At 34.3% G+C, this 24,052-nt stretch overlaps 3 protein-coding genes across 5 annotated transcripts; 2 read left to right on the top strand and 1 right to left on the bottom strand.

Annotated features, from left to right (window-relative positions):
* Nucleotides 1–1,439: 1,439 nt before the first annotated feature.
* Nucleotides 1,440–2,037, top strand: LOC123221703 (monothiol glutaredoxin-S10). The gene has a single exon (XM_044644602.1). It carries the CDS (start codon nt 1,501–1,503, stop codon nt 1,807–1,809), a length of 309 nt encoding a protein of 102 aa, XP_044500537.1. The 5' UTR covers nt 1,440–1,500; the 3' UTR covers nt 1,810–2,037.
* A 6,506-nt stretch (nt 2,038–8,543) lies between these two features.
* On the top strand, nt 8,544–14,583 carry LOC123219944 (serine/threonine-protein kinase PBL27). 2 transcript variants are annotated; one of them, XM_044641917.1, is made up of 5 exons: nt 8,544–8,959; nt 9,800–9,996; nt 10,220–10,409; nt 12,872–13,263; nt 13,403–14,583. In XM_044641917.1, the coding sequence occupies exons 1-5, from the start codon at nt 8,839–8,841 to the stop codon at nt 14,030–14,032; spliced, it is 1,530 nt and encodes a 509-aa protein (XP_044497852.1). In that variant the 5' UTR covers nt 8,544–8,838; the 3' UTR covers nt 14,033–14,583. The 2 variants fall into 2 exon arrangements, with proteins under 2 accessions (XP_044497852.1, XP_044497851.1); XM_044641916.1 differs by having other exon boundaries at nt 8,544–8,977.
* A 303-nt stretch (nt 14,584–14,886) lies between these two features.
* On the bottom strand, nt 14,887–22,581 carry LOC123219943 (ISWI chromatin-remodeling complex ATPase CHR11). Of its 2 annotated transcripts, XM_044641914.1 has the most exons (25): nt 22,292–22,581; nt 21,591–21,725; nt 21,395–21,501; nt 20,848–20,954; nt 20,325–20,422; nt 19,975–20,154; nt 19,667–19,888; nt 19,300–19,434; nt 18,935–19,217; nt 18,778–18,851; nt 18,380–18,600; nt 18,213–18,300; nt 18,042–18,135; nt 17,754–17,942; nt 17,645–17,676; nt 17,421–17,497; nt 17,240–17,329; nt 17,088–17,157; nt 16,936–16,990; nt 16,789–16,847; nt 16,543–16,708; nt 15,801–15,979; nt 15,487–15,702; nt 15,254–15,358; nt 14,887–15,172 (listed from the first exon to the last, which is right to left on the bottom strand). In XM_044641914.1, the coding sequence occupies exons 1-25, from the start codon at nt 22,487–22,489 to the stop codon at nt 15,155–15,157; spliced, it is 3,198 nt and encodes a 1,065-aa protein (XP_044497849.1). In that variant the 5' UTR covers nt 22,490–22,581; the 3' UTR covers nt 14,887–15,154. The 2 variants fall into 2 exon arrangements, with proteins under 2 accessions (XP_044497849.1, XP_044497850.1); XM_044641915.1 differs by lacking the exons at nt 21,395–21,501; nt 21,591–21,725; nt 22,292–22,581 and having other exon boundaries at nt 20,270–20,422.
* Nucleotides 22,582–24,052: the final 1,471 nt, after the last annotated feature.

Raw genomic sequence — 24,052 nt, 5'->3', positions numbered from 1 at the left:
ACTGAATATAGCACATACCCACCACTACGTATCAGATTTGCATGCACGCAGTGTGGATTATCAGAGGCGAATCCCCCTCTCTATATAAATTATATCACACACACACACACATATATCATTTTAATCTTGTTCAATGTTCTTGAAAGTTTTGAATTTTGTGGCATAGATTTTATGATGGATGTAATCTATACGGATATATGGCATACATAGAATTCATTCATGCACATAAAAAATGTTTAACATGAGCACACAATTTTGAAAGAGAAATAGGCAAGAAGATAAGGGGGAAAGTTTACGTGTTCCGAGGACGGATCCTGGCTTCACATATTAAGATTTAGAGTTGATGAGGAACTGGTCCTGTACAAATTGCAGGCTAGCTGAAGCTGATCTCTCTCTCTCTTTTATATTCTCTTTCTCATTTAAAGATAGCTAGAAAACGAAAGGCTGAGGAACACATATTATACTCCGTAGCTTTAATATTGCTTTTCTAGATATATACAAAACACAAGGAATACGTCCAACCCAAATTCTCCAAATTAAAGGAGGAAAAAAAAATTCTCTCTAATTTGTTGGCCTTAAGATAATCATCACTCATCAATGGAGCAATATATACATCTGAATAAAGATAATTATTACTTGATGCCTGCTAGAGTCTATGCTTGATTATAGACACTATGCAATATACGTTATTCGCACAAAATCGATGGAAGGATAGATGTTTCTGCAACTTGAACAATCTGTGAATTGTGTGTAGAATGTAAATTAATTGCAAATTGTTCGCCATTTTGCTGCCACACAAGAAATTGAGACTCAGCCCAGTTCTATGGCTCTTTCATGAACTTACAGTTATCATTCTTCAATACTACTGTGAATCTTACAATCATAACAAAGACGATAATTAACAGTTAAGAGTTTCATATTGTACAAGTTTGTCATTAAATTGGACTTTTGTCAATCTGTAAATATTATTCTTGAAGACTCAAAGCCCATATACGTATCACCTCCTGAGGAACAAGTGATGCAATTTTCCCTGTGTGTCTGGATCTACCGAGTAGTTGACATTCTTCAACCACATTAGCTTAGGAATTTATTTACATATATAATTTGAAAACAGCTTAAGCTATTTTGTCAAGAAAGAAATCACAAACGTTGTTTTCTTGGTAAATCCACTTTCCGACCTTGGCGATATTTGGCTTATCCATATATAGTTTTTCAGATTCTGGGAACAACTTGGTGTGATTTTTGAAGAAAACCACACATGTCAACATCAGACTAAGGGTGTTTTCATGGGAATCAATCCAAATATCTAAAGGAACCTTCACCTTTCCACCACCTTTTAATAAACAATTAACCTAATCTGTCATATCCTAGCCCACGTCATGATGTTGCATCCCATTCCTGTATATATATAACTTCTTCAATGCTCAATTTGCATCAACGGACCAAATCACACAGGGCCTTTTAGCGGGTACCTTTTTTTACTAGCTTGATATTGTTGCAATGGATTGCATTGCAAAATTGGCATCACAGAAGGCAGTGGTGATATTCAGCAAGAGCTCTTGCTGCATGTGCCATGCAATCAAGAGACTGTTTTACGATCAAGGGGTAAGCCCTGCGATTTATGAACTTGATGAGGACAGTCGAGGGAAGGAAATGGAGTGGGCTCTCATGAGGTTAGGGTGCAACCCTTCAGTCCCAGCTGTGTTCATTGGGGGAAAATTTGTAGGCTCCGCTAACACAGTCATGACCCTTCAGCTTAATGGCTCCTTGAAGAAACAGCTCAAAGATGCCGGTGCTTTGTGGCTTTAGTGACAATATTAATTAACTCAGCTACAGCCATAAAATACAGTTAGGTTTTGAATAAGGTTAACCTATTTAGTTGTATTAAATTTCCCATTTGCTCTTTTCTTTTTCCTCTCCCTCTCTTCTTTAAATTTTGTCTCAATGACACCCGGCTGCTTCTAGGTTACAATTGATGTAAACCTTCCTGAAGTGTATCTGTATTAAACTTTTGTATAATAATATTGATGAGGACTATATCTTTCTTTCTTCTGCTATAATTCAGATTTCCATACCTAAATTCAATCAACAGCATGAGTTCTTTGTACACACACACGCACACATGTAGAGACACATAAATGCAAATTCTACTGACAGATAATGTTAATGCATATGGAGCTTATGATTTGTGTCTTCATGAAATAATTCAGTTCCCTTAACCTCTGGAATAAACGTTGAAATGCCCCTGATGGCGTGGCCTACGCTATATATTCTCTTTGTTAGGGTCACAGCCACTCAAAAATAAATAAAATAAGCAAAATTTGGCTAGTGTTGTTCCATCATTCGCCATCTTTCGATGCTTTAAAGGGTTTTTCCTCCAAACAAACAGTTCTTTAATTCATAAAATTTGAATAAATAATTCATGAGTCTCTCTATATATTCTTGTAAAGTTGTAACATCACACACACACACATATAAAATTTCCTTCCTTGCCTCATATGGAATCTAGCTAGATGCTCTAGCTCCTCATTTTTCAACTTGGAATATGTATTTAAATCAAGACAAAGTTCTTGGTCGTGCTTGCATTTATTTTACTTTGCTGCCTGCATACGATTCCTCCATACAAAGAAATGAAGGGCGCTATATATGTATGATTATTTCACATTTTGTGGCTGGCTTATGATAAGAGGATTACATTTAGAGAAATCATCATCCAAAAACTTCACTAAACTAGTAATGAATATCAACTCTAATTAAAGAAAATACGAAAAAGCTAGCAGTGATGGCTATGTTTAAGATCGAATTGATTGGTTTTGATAAATCCACACGGAACAACTTGAAGGAAACCCACGTGGGGTATCACATTTCCATCTCTCTTTAATGGTGATGTAGAGAAGAAGATGGTGAAAACCTGGAAAATGAAGGCCACCGATGCTTAAGAATTCCACCTTTGGTTTACCAGTCCACAAAAGCGACATTAATAAGAAATCCTATCCATCATATCGTTAGGCCAACCATCAGATTCCCTTACGAGAGACATAGACACAGTAGCGACATTAAGCTTTCCAAAAGTTCAAAATACATGCTTGATATATATATATATACACACACACACACACACAAGCACAGAAATACATTGTACGTATAATCACTGTACATAGGACGGCAGAGTTAAAAATATTCCCTTCTTGGCACTGTTCATCACAGAGTTTGGATGAAAACCTAGTTAGTAAATACATATATTATTTGCGTATTAAATATGTTCTAAACAATTTTTAAATCAAAAACATATTAAACTAATATTTTTGCCTTTCACGTATTAAACGAGAATTATATACCGTATTTTTTTATTTTTGACTAAACTTAAAGTATAAAATTGTTCATTTTATTTTTAGTTATTTGCAAAAGTGTCACTTTCATTTAAAAAAACCCAACATTATTTTTTTTTTAATTCTCAACCCTAATTTTACGTTTTTCTCCTCTGTAGTTTATACAAAAATTTACTCTAATCTGAAATCTAAAATTCAAACTAATTAGTTCGTTTGTTTTTTCCAATTGATTGGTACGTTATTTATTGTATAAAGAATTTTGATTATATATTATATTGTATTACATTTAATAGTTAATTAAATACTTTACATTTGAATTATTATATTGATTTTTAATAAATGATTCATGAAAATTACTAACATATTATTGACGATGTGTCGTATTAAACCCGTATAAACGCATTTTATACTTTTTTTGTATGGGAATTTAAAGGACTTTTTTATAAATGTATTTTTTATCATTCATCATATTATATCCATATAATTTGTATATCATTTTTTTTTTATTCATATATTTATTAACTAGGTTTCTAAGTTGGATTGTGCCATTGAGCATGCCCTATTCAATTAAGGGCAACAGAGGCACGAAATTGACCCAGAAAAAGCTCAATCAATAACTACCCTTTAAAAGGGCTTAATAACGGTATTTTGTATGAAATCACAGTGGCATTTCATTTAATTATTAGATGCCCAGCAAAGAAAAAAAAAAGTGACATTATACTCTTAACTTTCAGTGGCACAATATTGTATATATTATTATTCCATTTCATAAAAAGCTAAGTAGATAGATAAGTTAATATTCACCTTGTCTAATTTGTGATGGAATTTATTCCACTTTATCCTTACACAGAAAAAGTTATATTTCATGCTTCCACGATCTGAGATGCATGAATTTTCTCTCGATCGATCTAGTACATTGCATTGTAGTGGCAAAGGAATTCACGTATGCCCTAGCCATTGAAGCTAGAACATAAACATGTGGAATTGTCATTTCTCTCTTTCTCTCTTTTTTCTTTTTTTAATTAATGAATGATAATCTAGCTAAAATCTAAGGGGAAAAGTTTAGAGGGTAATTTGAGTGATAAAGTTGGATATCCAAATAAAAAAATATAATTATCAGATTGATTATTAAATATGATATTTTACCTATTTAGTAAAACTGATTTAATCCCACTAAAATAATTCAATAAAGGGTTCTGATTAAAAAAAAAAAAATCCTTACGAGAGAAAATAATTATATATAGAATAAATTTTAGATGATGAGGTGGAAAAAAGGTATTTAATGAAGTAAGCTTTATATTATATCTAATCAAACAAGGAATTCAACTTAGCTTTAGCTTTATATCATGTCTATCAATCACTAAATTCAACCTATAAATAACGAAAAGAGAGGATATTATTGTAGCAAATGCTCAACTAAATGGTGGACCTTATTTCTTAGACTGTTTCTGGCAAATCACACCCTACATTTCTTCATTTCTTCAAAATCAGACAGACACTAATATTTTCTCACCTGTTTTCTTTAAGCTAAATGACACTTTCATACGTTTGAACCTTAAAAACTACTTCCCTGCCTTTTGTCAAGTTTTCTGAGTAAAATTTATTAATTTTTATGATAAACATATTGAAAAAATGAAAATAATTGTACTGAAATCAGTGTGATTCAATTAAAATTCTACTAGAAGTAATGCGATTCATCTTTAATTATAATTGTAATCGACATGATTATAGGTCTAGGACTGGATAAAGTTAGAGTTGAAGTTTTGATTTTTTTTTTTTTCCAGTTGAAACATGGATCAACTAATACTTTTTTAAATTTTATAAAGGAAAATGTAATTTGGTTATATTGCAGGGATGTAAGTGGTGTTATACCTATCACTTTTTTATATTTCGAAAATTATTAAAATGCTTTCAATCTTTGATTTGAATTTTTACAATAGAGTGGAAAACAGCCTTTGGATCATACCTCAATCATTAACAATTAATTTTTTTTTTTATGTGCTTTCTTTGAAATACCAATTTTGCCTTCCTGGATTGCATTTAATTCCATACCAATGCTTTCTTTGACTGTGGTACGTTTTTTTGTTTTTTCAGGTTGTGAGCCTTGGCTTGGGCCAACCAAAATAGCAATCTCGGCCCATGAATCATGTTCTAGTCTGGCCTCTGTCATTCTCTAAACCGTAACCACCAGCCAGCGATGGGCTGATGGGCGAGCCCTTTATCTAGCCGAATCTTTCTAATTTGTCATTGCACCAATCACACAATACTAAATGATCCATTAGATCACGCAAACCACGTGTCGGTTATCCACAACAGATAAGTTAACCTTAATGATCATTGGCTAATTTTCCATCGGACGGCCTGAACGTGATTAGCAACATGAGAAAGTTCTGGATTAGAATGAAATCATCATCAGTTGGTCAACAATCATTGACCACAGTAAATTCTCCACGTGTCATACAAGAATAGGACAGACGGCGGTCAATGAGCCGTCCACTTTGACCACGTTATTGACCATATTCTAAGGGCACCTCCTACCTATTCTAATTTTTATCCATAAATCTCGGAGTCACAATTTAAAATCTTATAATCACGAAGAATTTGAGGACAAGTGTATGGCTCTTGAGACGCAAGCACATCGAAAGTGATTGACAGAGAAACATCGTATAAGGCTAGGCTCGCTGTAATTTTAGCTGTCATAACTAAAACGTATCCAAAAAGTTCTTCTAGATTTCAGATTTAGACGATTGACTCGCTGGCTGCTGACTCAACTCACTGTAATATGACCGTACTGCACGTCTCCACTATGATCCCATGAAAATCTTAACTTATATTTTGCATTAATAATAAACATTGAATATTTTACAGGTTAATTTATCTTTCTTTTGGCTCAGCATGAATCACGTGAATACATACATACATACATACATATACACTTTTCTATTCATCTGAAAGGCTTGCATGCTTGCATGTTGTTAATTTATTAGAACATTGATATAAATATTTCTTCTTCTGTTTCTTCACTGGGAACATCAGGAACTGACAAACTGACAATAATACTACAGCTATGTTGCTGATGGTCCATGTATTATTTTCCCCTTGTTCTCGAATGATCAGTTGAATGTTCCCATTTCTTAGAAAATGTGGGTTCCTGGTGTAATTGTCTGGTGGCTTTAGGCTGCCAAACAATGGAGGCTAGCTAATTACCAAGTCATCAAATGATTTATAAATAATATATATATATATGTATTGGAAGCTAGCTTGAAATGATTCATTTTCCATCAAGAAGATAATTATGTGCCATTATTATAAGTCAAACCGTTTTAAAGTACCATAAATTAATGATAAATCTATGCGCAACAACCAATTAAATTTCGAAAATGGTGTTTAAGAGGATGAGATTTGTACTTGAGACTTTGCAATCAAGCCTCTGAAACAAAGGGCTGAGCTGATAATTAAATTCTAATTAATTGGAAAGGTTGAAAATTTCGATTGAAGAAAGCTGTCCTTAATAGTGAAAGTGAACCCTAGCTCAAGAGAAGAAGACCTCATTTGAACCTAATCAGTCCTGCGCATTTGACTATTAAGGCGTCCCCGCTGTTTGATTTTGAAAAAACAAAGACACCGAAATATTGTCCCATTGGAATTAACATTGTCAATGTGAACATTTATGATTCATATGGGTAACACAATCAGCCAATGACTAACCCTACTTAGCGGAGTCTGGCTGTCTTTTCAAGGACAGAGTTTGACCGCCAAACTGGTAAAATCCGGAGAGTCTAGCGTAGCAATTCACTGCCACACCTCTATTACAAGATATGCATGTCTGAAGACTACACTTAAATCCATTCATGAGAATAGAGAGTCAATTGGGTTCTCTACTTTTATGCTTGAGATTTTATGTTACTTGAACGCTTTACGTATGATGAATCGTGTCGTAAAAGGGATATAACAAATTATTTACTTAAATCTTACCCCTTTTTTCTTCGTAATAATCATTTATGTTATGTCTTAACTCTTAAGTAAAAGTGCAAAGTGGATAAATTCTAGTAATAATCTTATTCTCAAAATTACTTTTTGGTATACACATTGACAACTACATAGTACAAAGGTAGATTTGAATGTAAACCAATTCGACCCTAAACAATTCTTGGTTTGAATTCGTGATTTATTGGTAACGATGTTGTTTTATTATATATTGAAAAAACAATATCTTTTTTGACAATTATTTCATATTATTCGAATTGACATATAAGTTAAACTCAAACCGATTTAAATCATTTATTTATCTTATGAGTTGGATTGAATCAAACTTTTTTTAATTCGAATATGACTTGATATTATAAATAAGCCAACCCTCCAAGCTTGAGCTTCACTCAAATTCGATTTGAACAATTTAAAACCAAATTGAATTAACTTTCAAATTTAAGTCAAACTCGTTTTGATTCAAAACTTATACATCTTTTCCTACACATAAAGTTTTTCTTTTTTTTACTTTTTAATAATACTATACGTGAATTAATGAATAAGTATATATCTACATCATTAGTATCTATCAATATATATGTGTTAGTAAATGAAGTATTATTCAAAATTTTAGAATCATAATCAGAAAAATAAATAAAGTAATGCTACATAGTTTTATTAAATAAAGAATAGCAAGGTGACAATTTGGTACCGTTCTTTGTTTTAAATTAAAGTTTACAGTGAAGAAACAGTAATAGTACATAACTTTGAAAGATGTTGGTTGGATTGGATCAAAAATCGTGATGTCACGCTTTTTGAAGTTCTACATGATCATTGTCTCATCCGACGGTCGGCATTGCATCATGCAGATAACACAGCAACAACAACAGTAGGGAATCATGTCGCTTCCTTTTTTTTTTTTAAATTTGTTAGAATTAAAGCATGTGTTAAAGAATGTCCATCACAAAGTGTGGAAGCACATCCCTTGGGTGGGACCCACGATCCGACCGCGATGATATTATTATTGCGATAGTGAATTATTAAAATTTACAGGGTTAAAATAGTAAAAATATAATACACAATAAAAAATGGCTACAAGTATTTATTCCATATGATAATAGAAACAAATCATTTAAAGATCATTATTGACGATTTACCTTTTAACCCTTTAATTTTAATTATGGTTTTTTTTGCAATTAAATTAATAATTTATTCGTTTTTTCCCCCTTTTTCTTTTCTTTACCTCCTCTGCTTGCACACCACACCACACCACACCACACAACACCACCACATATTTTTTTCGATTTGTTGATCTGCTTTATTGGTCTCGATCTTTGTCTTTAATGGACACTCGAGATCATAGAAAGATTAGAACTTTGGGGAGAGAGTGATCTGATGGGAAATTTTTGAGATGGGTTTTTAGTTTTTAGTTTTTTTACATAGAGAGGAGATTGAGAAGTGTGAGTTATAGTTGAGAGAGATTTTTGTAGTTATCAAAGTTTTAAACTTTGTTAAAGTTTTGATTGATTTGTTTGGATTTGATATGGGTGGGTGTTTTCCATGTTTTGGATCATCCGATAGCAAGGAAGCTGCTACTGGCCGAGTGAAGGAGCTAAACAAGAAGGATTCAACTAAAGACAGCTCAATTGCTCAGTCTCACCATGGTAATAGAGTTAGTTCAGGTTAATTTTTTGTTACTTTATAGTTTGTTATGGTTGTTTACTGTTTATGGATTTTTATTTTTTGGATTGCTACTGGGCATCTTGAATTTTGTGGTTATCTTGTTTGTTTGAAGTGTTTGGGTCATATTTTGATGGTAGAACTTGTTTTTACTGTGATCTGATGCATATCTTGTGTAGGCTGAATTTAGGGTGTTTAAGATTTTAGTAGTTTGGATTTCAGATAACTTGCTAGTGTGGACTTTATGATCGGTGATATTGTATAGTTTCAAGATAATAGAGTGGTGCTGAGAATTTATTTTGGAGATCTGGTCTTAGTTTTTGGAGTTCAAATTATCTAGTTTTCAAATGATTATCTTATCTTTTCATCTCTAATTGTTCAAGATTAGTGCACAATGAATGCTTTTAAGTGTATATAAAGTTGAAATTTTTAACCTTAAAGCAGTTACTTTGTACACACAAAAGGTGCCAAACATTTCCACTGAGAATGTTTGTTATTTTTTATCAAAAAAGATGTAAAATGCAGTATTTAGTGTTATGCTATGCTTTTAAATTGTTATTTTCACTGAAACTCTGATATTCTTGTCAAATTCATATAAAGAGAGACCGGCTTATTTTATTCTCATATTAGGTAATATGGGATGGTCAGATATGTCACATCATTTTCTGGGTTTTGTATGAAGTATTCCTTGTTATGTGATTAATGTTTATGGATATTTATAACTTCAAATTAATATTGTGCCTTTTGTTAACCAGTCTTATATATTTTATGCGCTTAGCTAAAATTTGGCATGTAATTCTTTCTTACTTCACTTCTTTATGTAGACAAATCAAAATCTCGAAGTGGTTCTGATCCTAAGAAGGAACCAGTAGTCCCTAAGGAACCAACTGCAAATATTGCTGCTCAAACATTTACATTTAGAGAGCTTGCTGCTGCCACTAAGAACTTTAGACCTGAATGTCTATTGGGTGAAGGCGGTTTTGGGCGCGTTTACAAGGGCCGCTTGGAAAGCACAGGACAGGTGACCTTGGATTGGATTTCCTTAATATATAATGTTTGACATGATCTAGTTACCTTGTTGTCATATGAATTTTTTTTTTTCTAGATATACAATGTCCTTGATTATGTTTTCACGTTTTAAATATTTTCCTATCTACTGTGGGTTCTTTTGTCATAAGTGTCCAATTGTAAATGCCATCTTGTCTTTGATAAATTTTAGTTTCATTGAATGACTATTTTCGCAGGTAGTTGCAGTCAAACAGCTTGACCGGAATGGCCTTCAAGGAAATAGAGAATTTCTGGTGGAAGTTCTCATGCTTAGCCTCTTACACCACCCAAACCTTGTCAATTTGATTGGTTATTGTGCTGATGGAGATCAACGCCTCCTTGTTTATGAATTCATGCCCTTGGGATCATTGGAAGATCATTTACACGGTTAGTTATACACATTACAGTAAGAAACATATTGTAGCCGGTGCCTTTATGCTGCCACTTTATATCACAGGCAATTTAATTTCTTGGCATGGAAATATGAACAGTTAACAGCATGTCTGGGGTGGCTAATTAAGTCCTTTAATGATACATTCCCCAATTGGATATGTTGATTTAACAATCTTCACAGATGCTTATAATATCAACATTATCCATTTGTGAGAAAATGAGTTTATCAGTAGCATATTTAAAGTGTCTATAAGTACAGGTGGAAACATTTTTTTTCTAGATGTCTTGTGGTACACTTTCATCTACCATTTACAAATACTGGATTTGTAGAGCTCTAGTCCTGTTAATTGATTCTGAGCAACAAAATCAAAATCACTTGAGATCCCTTTTTTGCTTTAATTACTATAGAAACTAGAAACCATCGAAATGAGCAACCTTGATAACAGTCTTTGAACCATGGTTTTGCAGTTAGCATGTGATGTTATACGTTAATATTTAAATTGATTTAACTCACTAAATTAAGTTTCTTTGGACTCCTCTCATGATTTTAGTGAACACATGGATGACAGAGTTGACACTTTAGGTGAACCAAATGATTGTATCTTTCTGTATGCTGTCTTAGAGAGAGAAGATAGAGAATAAGGAGTGAAAGTTGCAATCTCTTTTTCTTCTCCTGTTCTTTTCCCATATGGGTTTCCAGTTTTATACCTTTACCATTTTCCTTATATATATGTGCGTGTCTTTATCTTTCTCTCTCTCCTGACTCCCAAAACTTCTCTTTTAATCTATCAATATTTTGCTCTTTTTTCTTCAATCATCCATCCTTATACTTTTGTCTCGTTGTCATGATATTCGTGTGTTATTGCTCCTATTATTGTTTTAAGGAATTTTAATATTTGGTTCAAAACTCATGTTGTGTGTTTGAGATAATGCAAATGAGAGCTGAATTCTTCCAGGCAGAGGGTCGAAGATGTGAACCTATGATTTAATGTTGAAGGGAAAAAATTGAGGTCCACTTTTTCCAGCAAGAGAGGAATAATACAATCAAACTGACCTTCTCATTACTCATAATTTTAGAACACCATCAGATGTGTGATTCACTGTCAATGAGTCAAGCTTTATGTTTGTTCAAGTGAATTTGGTCATATTTGATTTTACCTTTTTAAATTACTAAAATTCTTTTAAAATAATTGTTTGAGATTTTGGTCTTTATAACTAACCACATAAGAATGGCTTGTTTTAGGGTAACTGTTTTTTATCTCCTAGTCTTGTAATGAAGGGCTTCTATATGGTTATGGTATAGATAGAGAATCTATTAAAATTTGAGAATATTTAAATACTCTTTGCTCTTGCTCTAGGTTCACTTTCCCTTAATTCCTCCAAGTTTGGCTTGGAGTCAAATCTTGCTGAACGGGCTTGACAAAACTTGTCATGTCTTCTTAGTTTTTATGTCCATTTCTTTCTCATTTGCTCAACTTCCTGAACTTATCATTCTAATCCATTGATATGCCCTCAAACTTTGTCCTAATAACTTCTATTTGTCCCCGGAGATGTGAGCTAGCCTGCTAGTAATTTCTCATAAACAAACATATATTTTGGCTTAGAAGGCAAGTGAACTTGTAATCAATATAAGAAGATACACAAAATGCCGAGTCAACTGTGTACATAAACAAGGACAAGGTCTCCCTTAATGCTGAATCTCATTGTGACTAATATATTTGCCTGGAGAAGTCTACTTGACCTAATTGAGGGTTACTGGTTCTTTTATTCTTTCTTTATCCCAAAGAGGCTGCTCGTCTTCACTGCAAATTTGTAAAAGAATATCTAAGGTTGTAAGAGGGATGTTCTGAACAGAAAATGCACAACTACTCATATGATTCATTAAAGGTTATTATGGTTCATTGTGTTGCAGAGGTCAGCTACTTAAATTTGTATACATCTTAGTAAATCTGGAAATGGTGCAACTGAATGACAAGGATAATCTTCCAATAGCCCTTGTGTTCTTCATCATCATTGAATAAGCATTTAAATGAATTTTGATGTGTTCTGAAACCCTGTACTTATTATGAGAATGGAAATAAAAAATACACATGACCATAAGACCAAGCTTGTTTCTGGATATGGGAGACTGATTTGGAAGAGCTCTATCACAATCTACTTGATAGAAAGCAATTTGGTTGCAACTACTCATGTCTTCTGTATTAAAGTAGTCTCATTTACGAGTCTTTTCAAGTTAAATTGATTGTTCAATTGATATTTCTTTACAAATTCTAACTTCCTAAGTTCTCTTATATATGTTTTGGTACTATCTAATTTTACTTCATTTTAGCAGTACGTTCTTGAATGACTAACATTTAACCTCGATCTCAATTGATTGCTAGTGCAGATCCAAAATTTGGATTACACTTTTGAATTTTTGCTAACCATCTGATTTCTTATTCATAATCTGTTTTCAGATCTACCACCAGATAAAGAGCCGTTGGACTGGAATACACGGATGAAGATTGCGGCTGGTGCAGCTAAGGGGTTGGAATACCTACATGATAAAGCAAACCCTCCTGTTATATATAGGGACTTAAAATCATCAAATATTCTCCTTGATGAGGGCTATCACCCTAAGTTATCTGATTTTGGGCTTGCAAAATTGGGCCCCGTTGGTGACAAAACCCATGTATCCACTCGAGTGATGGGTACATATGGTTATTGTGCACCAGAATATGCTATGACAGGCCAACTCACTTTAAAGTCTGATGTGTACAGTTTTGGAGTTGTGTTTCTTGAGTTAATCACAGGGCGCAAGGCTATTGATAATACACGAGCTCATGGGGAGAATAATCTTGTTGCCTGGGTAAGTATTGTCTTCATTCTTACTTTGATTTTAGTTTAGGAGATGTCTTTCAATATCATGGTTTTATTTCTTTGATGTGTCAACATAATCAAGGTTTCATTTTTTATTCCTTCTTTATTTGCGGGGTATGGACTTGTAGGCACGACCACTCTTCAAGGACCGCAGGAAGTTTCCCAAGATGGCTGACCCTTTACTGCAAGGTCACTATCCAATGCGAGGACTGTACCAAGCTCTTGCAGTTGCAGCCATGTGTTTGCAGGAGCAAGCTGCTACAAGACCTCTTATTGGTGATGTTGTGACTGCACTTACATATTTAGCCTCCCAAACCTATGATCCAAATGCAGCCAGCAATCTGAGTAACAGAGTCGGTCCATCAACTCCTAGAAATAGGGATGACCGAAGGAGCATGGGAGATGGGCTGGATAGCCCTGATGAGCATGGACGTGTTGAGAAGCATGGTTCACCTTCCACCCATAAAAACTCTCCTGATTATAGGAGAAGGAACCACGTTAGGGAATTGAGTAACGGTGTAGACTTGGGAAGAAATGAGACCGGTGGTGGATCTGGGAGAAGATGGGGTGTGGATGAATTAGAGCAACAGGAATCTCAGAGAGATAGCCCTGTAAATACTGGGAGAGCAAGGGAAACTCCAAGAAACCGTGATTTAGATAGAGAGCGTGCTGTGGCAGAGGCAAAAGTATGGGGTGAGAATTGGAGGGAGAAAAAGCGGGCAAACACAGTGGGTAGCTTTGATGGTACAATTGAGTAAGCACAGCAGGATCGCCAATTCAAGTCACTTGGTCTTCTAGGGATGAAATGGAATGTTGTCTCTAATGGTTAATACAAAGAAAGAGAAGAAAACTTGCAGATATACCATCATTTACCGACTTGGTTTCCAGTTCCACCCAGGGAATAAGAGAATTCATGCATGTATCCAACGTTGATTGTTGTTGCTTTTCCTATGTCACTCTAGTAGTTTTGAATGTGAAACTGGATGGTTCAATTACGCTGTTGAAGGAAGGAGACAATTAAAAGAGGGAATTGGGAAATGGGTTACTGTGATTTCATGGAGAATTACGGAGAACCCTGGTGCTGCAGGATGATGTATGCTGCCTGTTAGTCTATGTATTTAGAGCTTTTTTTTCTCAAGTTGATGTTACAGGAGATGTGGGAATTTTCGCCGCATGTATTATTGTCTGTAAGTGGGAAAACTTAGTGGGTTTGGTGTGTATGTCTCAGTTGTTACAACTTGCCCTCATAGTGTATGGATTTCTGAGTCAGTCATATGCCCTCGGCTTATACAGAAAAGATTTCACGTTATATATTTGTATCTACATACTCTCTTTCTTCAAGTAATTACGCCCTTCTAACAGGTGCAAACATGCAAAATCATTAGAGATTTACGGGCAAACGACTCAGATCAATGGAAAACAATACAATTGGAGCTGTGTATGACGGACTCAACAATGGAGACATTTTACACTTTCAATCATACATGTGAGAAAGGTACAAGTTTATCAATCATATTTTACACTTACAAGATGAATTGCCAAATTTTAACCACGTAAAACAAAATGCTCCATAGTAATTTTCTACAAGTCAGATAGATCTAAATCAAGAAAATTTAACCATAATACGCTTTGGATGCCATTACTTAATAATTTTTAATCAATGACATGAAATTAAGTGTTTTTGCTTACAAGGTAATCCCACAACGCATATACTATTTATACAACTATCCATCTATAACATAATCTAATACTAACCCCGAGATTATGAAATTCTGTTGAACCCTAATGCCACTTATCAAAAATTAAGGGTTATACCAGAATACATCATACTGCAATATATGTAAGGTTGACCAAAAAAGCAGTGTTATATCAATCAAATATCACTTCCTCCTCTTCCCCTGCAAAAATTATCATAACAACTTTCAGTATGTAGCAACTTTACATTCATAGTATTTTATAGAAGGTAAGTCAGAACATACCGAGCTCAGGTAGTCATCCGTTGATAACTGCTTCCGCTTCTTTAGGGAACTTGGGCTCTCATTTGGCTGCTGCCTTCCCACAGCTCGCTTTGATGGGGTCATGTTCTAAAATATTAAATGTGAACATTGTAAGAATCACTAAATGAGGTATTGTCTTTAGTTCTTTCAATTTCGAAGGAACGTCGAACGGCAAAAAATTAAACAAGGCATGAAAGACAGATGATGGACAGAACCTTGGCAAGTTTCTTCTCTTTCCGGGCCTGTCTCTCCCTCTCATCATATTCTTGGTTTTCCTTCTCCACCAACCGAATGAGGGTATCACATCTCCTGGCAAGTTCTTGAGTGGTACGAGATTTCACAAACCAGTCAAATCGAAACAATGGTGATGTCCGAAATGCCGCCTTGAGCTCATCCCAGTTTCCATATCCAAGCTTGTGAACCATGCATATCTGTGTTTTAAATAGACAAAAATGTCACTGAAAGATATGGCCCACTCAACATTGTTAAGAATCACTATCAAAACACCAACAATTAACAGATAGCATACCATGAAACGGTCACATTCTTCATTGTATAACTTTCCTTTGTTCTGACCATATTGAATCTTTAATTCTAGCCATGGATTTTTATAGCGATCTAATTTCTTCCCAATGGCTTTCATGATCTCATCTTTCCGAGAAATTCTAGCCTCTCCCCTTTCAATGTTCTTTATGATCCTATCATAATCTGCAACATTATCACAAAACAACAGAGAACTAAGTTATTCTGACAAAACTGCTATATGGCTCTAATGAAGAACTGATATCATCCAGCCTAAACAAGATAAGGGTTACAATCACATTCCATCAGAAATAGGTTCTTATGTGAAACAGAGAAGGAACTCGAACAAGGGAACACAGAAGTCCATAGCAAGCCAAAACCAGCATTATTAAAATTAAAAAAAATGAATTTTTTATGATAGTCAGAATTCCCAAATGAAAAATTGAAACAAGTTATCTGATTTATTAAATGAGAACCAGGTTAAAGTGAAAGTTTAAGGGTTCAGTACCAATAATGCCTTCCTGGTGCAGGGACACAGATCTAATCACCAGGAAGGACTCTAAGGTCTGAACATCTTCAATTCAATTTCTTAGAGGACTCTAGACGAGTTCAAGTAAAATTGGTCAGACTTAACATCTAAGCCTCATCAATAAAATATTGACACAGATGACCAAGTTAGGAGTTCAACCATCAATCTCAATCATGTGATCTCAAGTTTACATTAAAAAAATCATGTGGGATGTCCTCACCATTTAGCTCCTTGTATCGTTCTTTAAAGACTTTAGCATATCTTTCAACTTCTTCCTCAGTTTTGCCTTCCATTTCTAATGCTATACTTTTTATGTCATTTCGTCCATACTTCTCACATGCCCTAATGAAAGTATTGAAATCTCTTCTACTCCAGGAAGAAAATCCCTACACGAACCAGCAGACAAGTTCAATCAAGTAAAAAGGACAAAAATAAACGCATAATCAAAAACATAAATTCTACTCACTTCTTCTAATAATCGTTCCTTTTCTTCCAATTCTTCTGCAGTCAGTGGATCTCCCCCTTCTAAAAACAAAGCTCAGTCAGTAGTAGGTCTACAGAGAAGAAAATAATTAAGCAAATTGTTCAAAGTGACAAAATAAAGAGCACATACCCTCAGGCTCATCTACATCAATTGTGTCTTTCAACTGATTCTTCTGATGTGTTTGCTGAAATTGAAGAAATAAAAGTATTCACAAAGATCAACCGAATTGAATAGAAGCACAAAGTACCATAGATATCTTGACTAGCTCAAATACTGCTTACCATGAGGTAGCGTACTTCTTTTTCATACAAGTCACTCAACCTCTGAGTGTTGAAAAATTGAAAATCATGCCTGGAAACAGTAGGTGAAGATATCAATTAAATACATGCAGCTTTTGGACACAGTTAATACATTTGAAAAAAATATCACTTACAATTGGGGCATCCGAGGAATTCGTGGCTCTTTTGGTTTTGCAGGTCCACCTTGGCGCATTGTTTGTTTAAAGTACTCAGATTCAGAGTAACTGTTCAATGGAGAGGAGAAAAAAATCGTAATATCAAAATTAATTATTGAAAAAAATATATTAAACTCTAGTACAAAAATGATATAATTACTTGCGCTTCCGCTCTCTTTTTGGAGGTTCAATCCAGTTTTCACTAACAATTTTCTTGAAATCAAACTTGTTCTCATCCTTCAGAAAAAAAAAAAAAAAAGGAAGTAATGAACCCATAATAGAGAATAAATCACCCAAAAGTACCTAAAGCAACACTAATACCAGTAGAAACCAACGATGGTTCCAGAGCAAACTATAAACTGAAGTATGGCATAGAAACTTTACCTTCTCATCATCAAAATCATACAATTCAGCAGCTGTAACAAAACAAGTTCAAGAATTAAACAAGTAACAAAAACATAAAGGGGGAAATCTTTGGCAACAAGTTACATACTGTCATCCATTTTAAATTTGATTGCATCTTCTGTAAATTTTTTCATCTTTGCATCCAATTCAGCTGTCGCCTCTTCTCCCTTAGCAATAATTCTGTCAATATCCTCATCTGTAATTGTGCTATCCTTAGAGCTGAAGACCATTTCAGCACCAAATCTCACCATCTGAAGCAGCTCATCTTTATTGACAGCTATAGATCCCAAAAATAAAAAATGGAAGGCATAAGAGTCTGCACTGATGCATAAGTCATCATCTCATGAAGAATTTGTAATACAGCCTGATAATTTACTTTTCTGCTCAGCTAATCTTCCTTGTTGAATCACCAGAGCATCAAGTGCAAGCTTCTTATATGCTCTCTCAATCACTTTTTCCTCGATGGTATACTGTTCATATGCAACCCAAATGAGAGATCATACTTCTAGCCTAGTTTCTAGCATAACACATAAAAACAAATTCAAACCTCTGTGCAAAATCGGAACACTTGAACTTCTTTCTTCTGGCCAATCCTATGGGCACGATCCTGTGCTTGCAGATCCACTTGAGGGTTCCTGCAATTATCCACTAGCATCCTTACACCAAAACCAACAAACAACCCACACAACCACCAACAAATTGAAAGAGACTCACCAGTCACTATCATAAAGGATGACAACATCGGCAGTGGCAAGATTAATACCAAGGCCTCCAGCTCTAGTTGACAACAAGAAAACAAATTTCTCACTTCCTGGCTTATTGAACGCCTCAATAGAAGCATCTCGATCTTCTCCACCAGTATTGCCATCAATCCGACAATAAAGGTACCCACAAAACATTAAATAGTCTTCAAGAATGTCCAGCAGCCTTGTCATCTGAATTGTAAAATCAAACAACCAAAAAAATAAAAACTGGGAAGTTTATATTAAACCACATTGCACATAATACAAATGAGCACGTACAAAGACAAATAACTGACAGATTTTAAAATAATCAGACTTGTACAGAAATTAATCTCACTTGCATACAATTCATATTTCAATAGAACTGACCTGAGAAAATATTAAGACCCTAGAATCACGCTCTTTTAGCTTTGGAAGCAACTTGTCCAAAAGAACCATTTTACCTGAAAATAAAAATTAATTAAAGACAGATTAGACCTAACTCATCAAATAACAAACTCATTACAAGACAGTTGGTTAAGGTTACCAGCATTTGTTATAAGATGCTCCCCTGTAGTATAAGGAGGGCCAGGTTCAGCCCCTTGGAACAGATATGGATGATTACAGCATTTACGCAGCTGCATTGCTATGTTCAGAAGACGTTTACGTTCTCCACCTGCATTCACAACTTCAAGATCTTTCTGTAGCAATGCTCTGTAGTAATGTTTTTGCATCTGGGACATGCCCACTTTCAGTATTGTTTCCTTTTTTGGAGGCAGACCTTTCTCAACATCTGACTTCAATCTTCGCAAAAGAAATGGCCGTAGCACCTTAAAAAATAAATAACCACCAGAAGCTAAATTATCAAAATATAATGCATTTACAATCAATGATAATAAGGCAGGCAAGTACCTTGTGAAGTTGTTGGACAACTTCCTGCTGGTCATTGTCACCAGAAATTTGGAACCACTCATCAAAAGTTTCAGCCGAACTAAAGATCTCAGGAAGCAAGAAATTAAGAAGGGACCATAGTTCATGAAGATTGTTCTGCATACCATTAAGCATAGCAAGAAAATTTGATTCACATTAAAATGTCAAGCCATTCAAAATTAAAGTATTAAAAGAACTTCAATTAACTTTTGAAGAAAAAATGAATTTGAATATATCACAGGAAAAGAATGATTCCTCCCTAAATCAAATCTGTGCATAGGTAGTACAGGGAAACTAGACAAATAACCTATCAATGTTTTAAAAGAAAAAAAAAAAACATCATCAGTACCTGAAGCGGAGTACCCGTGATAAGAAGACGGTAATTGGTATTATATAGTCTCATTGTCTTTGAAAGGAGAGAATTTTCATTCTTGATTCGATGGGCTTCATCAATGATTATATAGCGCCAGCTGAAGCGACGTAAGGCAGACTTTTCTTTGATGGCCATTTCAAAACTCGTGACACACACATCAAACTTCCCAGCAACAAGTAACTCCTCACGTATATGTCTCTGCATTACATAAAATACAAATTGTAATAAAATAACTAAAAGACAGCATAAAGGCATTCTACCAAAGCATAAAATGAGAGATTTACCCTTTCATCTGGATTTCCAAGAAACTTAACAGCACGTAAAACTGGGCAGAAACGACGAATTTCATTCATCCAGTTACCAAGGGTAGATTTTGGAGCAACTACCAAATGAGGACCAGTAATTCCTCTAAACTCATGAAGGTAGCCCAACAAAGATATGGTTTGCAAAGTTTTGCCCAGACCCTGGAATACAACCAAAAAAAAAATCAGTAACAACCCATCATCACTTGATGATATGGAAATAATTTATATCATGACAAAACAATGTCACAGACCAAGCTCAAAGTAGTGAACTCAACTCATACAATAAGTTAACAAGGATCAATGTAAGAAGCTCCAATTTTCCTGCATACCATTTCATCTGCAAGGATCCCATTTATACCATTCTCATACAACCTAATGAGCCAGTTTAACCCAGCAAGTTGGTAATCCCTCATCTTCCCTTGAATACCTGTAGAATGGGAATACAAATGAAAAAGAACCAACACTCTAAATTCAGTTGCACTGTAACTATGAAAATAACAACCTAACCAGAATAGGTACACTAAACAGAAGCATCTGTGCATGATTGCCCCCCACCCAAAAAAAAAAAAAAAATCCATTTCTCTATAATCCAATGACATTCAGTTGAATTAACAACAGAAGCCCATAAGCACACAATATCATGTTTCCAACAATATCAGCAAAAAAATAAACCATACTAAGCTAGCAATTTCAGATATATTAATAAAAGGCAACTAAAACGACAAACAAAAATGAAAAGGTATTCAATGATAAAAATAAATGAAGAGATAAATTTATAAGATATAATCTCTTAAAGTCGTATCAAACTCACTCACAAACACGCATTAAAAGAAAAATAGAGAGAGCACTTACAAGAAGGTTGCGTTACCAGTCGTGTGGTTCCTGATAAACCATCTTCTTCTTCCTTCAAGTATTCTTCATCTTCTTCCTCTTCAGTCATTTTAGATGCATGGCGACCCCTAAATTCATAAGGAAAAAAATGGCATTGTCACACATAGATGATATTTGAATACATAACACAGTCAAGTAAAACACCATTCATTTAAGGGAGCTCAATTCAATATGAAGAACACCTATACATCATAATTAGAGAAGCCATATGAACGATAAATTGTGCCTCAGAAAAAAAGAAAAAAAAACATTCACCTTCAAAATTAGAGTCTAAATCTCTTAGATTTTATGCACACTCACTAATCTTAACGAAAACCATTTAAGAATTTGTCAATGTTTAACTTATCATTCAGAAATATTCCAAAAAAATCTTTTAATTATTACAGTCTGCAGGTAAACTGCAGAAAGAGAAATCCTGAACACATGTACAATAAAACAAATATGTTATTAGCAAATCAAGATAGAGAAGAGAAAACAGTAGAACTCTTTAATCATGCACAAGGTATACCTTCCTTTCACTTTCTTTTGAGATGCAGATTGGGAACCTTTGGCAAAATGGGCAAACAACTCCGTTTGCTGTAAAAGATACTTCAATATGCCCTTCCCTCTATTGTTCTGCCATCAATACAAACATTATGATCAATATTTTCAACACCCCACAAGAATGTAGAATAGGAATCTTAATGCATAAAACATTAACACACCATATCAGCATCTATAGCAGCATTTTGTGCATCCAATATTTCCTGAATCTTTTGTTTCTTTAAGTTCTGCATTTCTTTTAGTCTTGCCCTCTCTCGCTTGCTGACTTCTGCACCAGTCCCACCATTTTCATCTTGCTGATAAAAATAAACCAGGAATTAGACATAAATTGCAAGAAAAAGATAAATAAACTGTGCTCATTCAGATGGAACCAGGTTTCTCCAAACACAGCACAAACGTGATGCAATTGACTTTGATACTTGCTTTAAGTAGCTGATTGTAGGTTAGTAGGTTAAAACAGATACTCCGAACCCAAAACTTGGACAATTCAAAATAGAAAGAATTATTAAAAAAAAAAAAGATGTAATTTTCCTAGCTCGCCACAGTAGAATACAAAAAAACTGTTACTAACTCGGTGAATAAATTGATCAGGATAGCATTACTTTAAAATGCAATTGTATACCATGCATTACAGAGCACTCATTGAACAACTGCTCTACGTAATAAATTAAAGCATCAAAGAATACGCTATATTCTTTTATCTGAGTCAAATTGAGCTAACCTCTGTCATTGCAACATTAAGTTAAAGAAATCACATACAAAGCCCTGAATTTTATGTGAACATAAAAATTAGATCTGCCACCAAAAAAAAAGGAACACCGAAATCTTCAAAAAATAACAAAGTTCAAAACCGTAAAATCACCTCTTCACCGTCTTCAGCCTCAGCAACAGCTTCGTCATCGGACACCGGGGAGTTGTCTTCGTCGGAGCCAGCAGAGCGTGCCACGGCTTCGAGCTCCTCCTCATCGTCTTCGTTGATCTGATCAGTGATTTGCTCGTCCTCCGACGAACTAGAGCCGTTCGACATGGCTTCATCGGACGATTCTCGTGGCCTCGCCATTTCTTTCTTTTACTCAGATCGAGGGTTTCTTTCCTAAGAGAGACAGCAATAGAAAGAAAAGAACCGACCCAAATTAACTTATGAGTATCCAAGTAAAAAGGGCGAGAATTGAATGTGTCTAGGACTCAAGGAGCATTTATGGCCGTTCGATTTAAGAGAGTGAGATGCGCGTTTTTTAGTGGGCTTGGGTGCAAAATGGGGAATTTCCCGCCATTCATAGTGGAAAAATTATTTCCCGCCATAAGAGTTCTATCGTGGTCTAGTGGGTTAGCCCACCGGCTTGGGGCTGGGTGCGTGTGCTCGGACCACATTGTGCGGGTTTGGAAACTATGGGTTAATTGGGTAGGTTTTTAATTCCTTGTTTGTTTATTTGTTGTAATTACAACATAAATTATTTCAACGTCACATTAAAATTCTACAAAGGTTTATTTAAGTACGATATGAATCTGAAAAAGATAATTCAAACTAACAACAAGATTATTAAAAAATTTGTTAAAAAAATCAAAAAAATTATAAAGAAAATAAAAAAATTAATTGTTAAAAAAATCATTTAATAAAATAAATATGTTGATGACTCTTAACAAAGTAATTAATTCACAATAATTACAAATTATCCATCTTTTAACCCAACGTTTTAAGCAAATGTAAACTTTTATTTTATTAATAAATTCATAATAAATCGATTATTTCATTTTTAAGATACATCTACATATTTTCTGTTATGATTAAGAGGCAAATTCGTTATTTTAATAGTAAAATTAAAATAATTCAAATTTTATTTTATTTTCTCCTTTAATTTAGAAAACTAACATTTTTTTTAATTATATTTTAAAAAATTCAATTTTCTCTTATAAAATCTAGTCACTTTATCTAGTGACGACTAACTAACAACAGAGGAGTCTTTTTCCAGAGGTCATCCCTTAAATGACGATTGATGTTTAAATATGATGACTATCGTTCAAATTTGGACTATGCTCTGTCATTCAAATTTGAACAATACTCATTGTTTAACCTCTAATCATGTCAGTTGTTGGTGGCTGAAGGGAGGAGGTTTAGAGTGAAGAAAAAATTAGGGATTTGGGAGGAGAATTATTTTTCAAAGTTCATGTATGGGGGTTAAAGTTAATTTTTAAAATTTGAGAAAAAAAAGAAAAATTATATATATATTTGTTATTATCAAGTACTGATTTTAATGTTGTATTTAACAAAAAAATATAATAAAAAATTAAAAATAGATAAATTTTTAATTTATTATAAACATATTTTTAAGGTCGAATTAAAATTTGGATACGGGATAGTCTTTTGTCCGAATCTAAATGATAAGGAGAGTTTTGTTTGTCTCAGTGGACCTCTGCCCAAAGGCACAAAATCCAAACCTTCGAGCCCAGTGAATTGGGCTCTGTTGGTAGGTTTCGTTATTTGAAGGCAAAAGTCCCGTGCAGAGCACATGCATGCGAAACGAGGCAACAGCCTGCAAGTCAAAATTGAAGTAAAAGAAGCAGAATTAGAAGATGACACGAATATACCATAAAAATTAACGCTCCTAAACCATCCTACCCGAAT

Source organism: Mangifera indica, chromosome 7 (assembly GCF_011075055.1).
Source record: "Mangifera indica cultivar Alphonso chromosome 7, CATAS_Mindica_2.1, whole genome shotgun sequence".
NCBI classification, from domain to species: Eukaryota; Viridiplantae; Streptophyta; class Magnoliopsida; order Sapindales; family Anacardiaceae; genus Mangifera; species Mangifera indica.
This window is presented reverse-complemented; position numbering and strand designations above follow the sequence as displayed.

Bases quoted from the DNA above. Each gene is read 5' to 3' on its own strand.
- LOC123219944 (XM_044641916.1), top strand. From the start codon at position 8,839: ATGGGTGGGTGTTTTCCATGTTTTGGATCATCCGATAGCAAGGAAGCT. The intron at 9,997-10,219 runs GTGACCTTGGAT...CTATTTTCGCAG, and splicing joins GCTTGGAAAGCACAGGACAG to GTAGTTGCAGTCAAACAGCT. The intron at 13,264-13,402 runs GTAAGTATTGTC...ATGGACTTGTAG, and splicing joins AGAATAATCTTGTTGCCTGG to GCACGACCACTCTTCAAGGA.
- LOC123219943 (XM_044641914.1), bottom strand. From the start codon at position 22,489: ATGGCGAGGCCACGAGAATCGTCCGATGAAGCCATGTCGAACGGCTCT. The intron at 19,435-19,666 runs GTACTGATGATG...AATGGTATGCAG, and splicing joins TCACGGGTACTCCGCTTCAG to AACAATCTTCATGAACTATG. The intron at 18,301-18,379 runs GTGAGTCTCTTT...GGATAATTGCAG, and splicing joins ATCCTTTATGATAGTGACTG to GAACCCTCAAGTGGATCTGC.
- LOC123221703 (XM_044644602.1), top strand. From the start codon at position 1,501: ATGGATTGCATTGCAAAATTGGCATCACAGAAGGCAGTGGTGATATTC.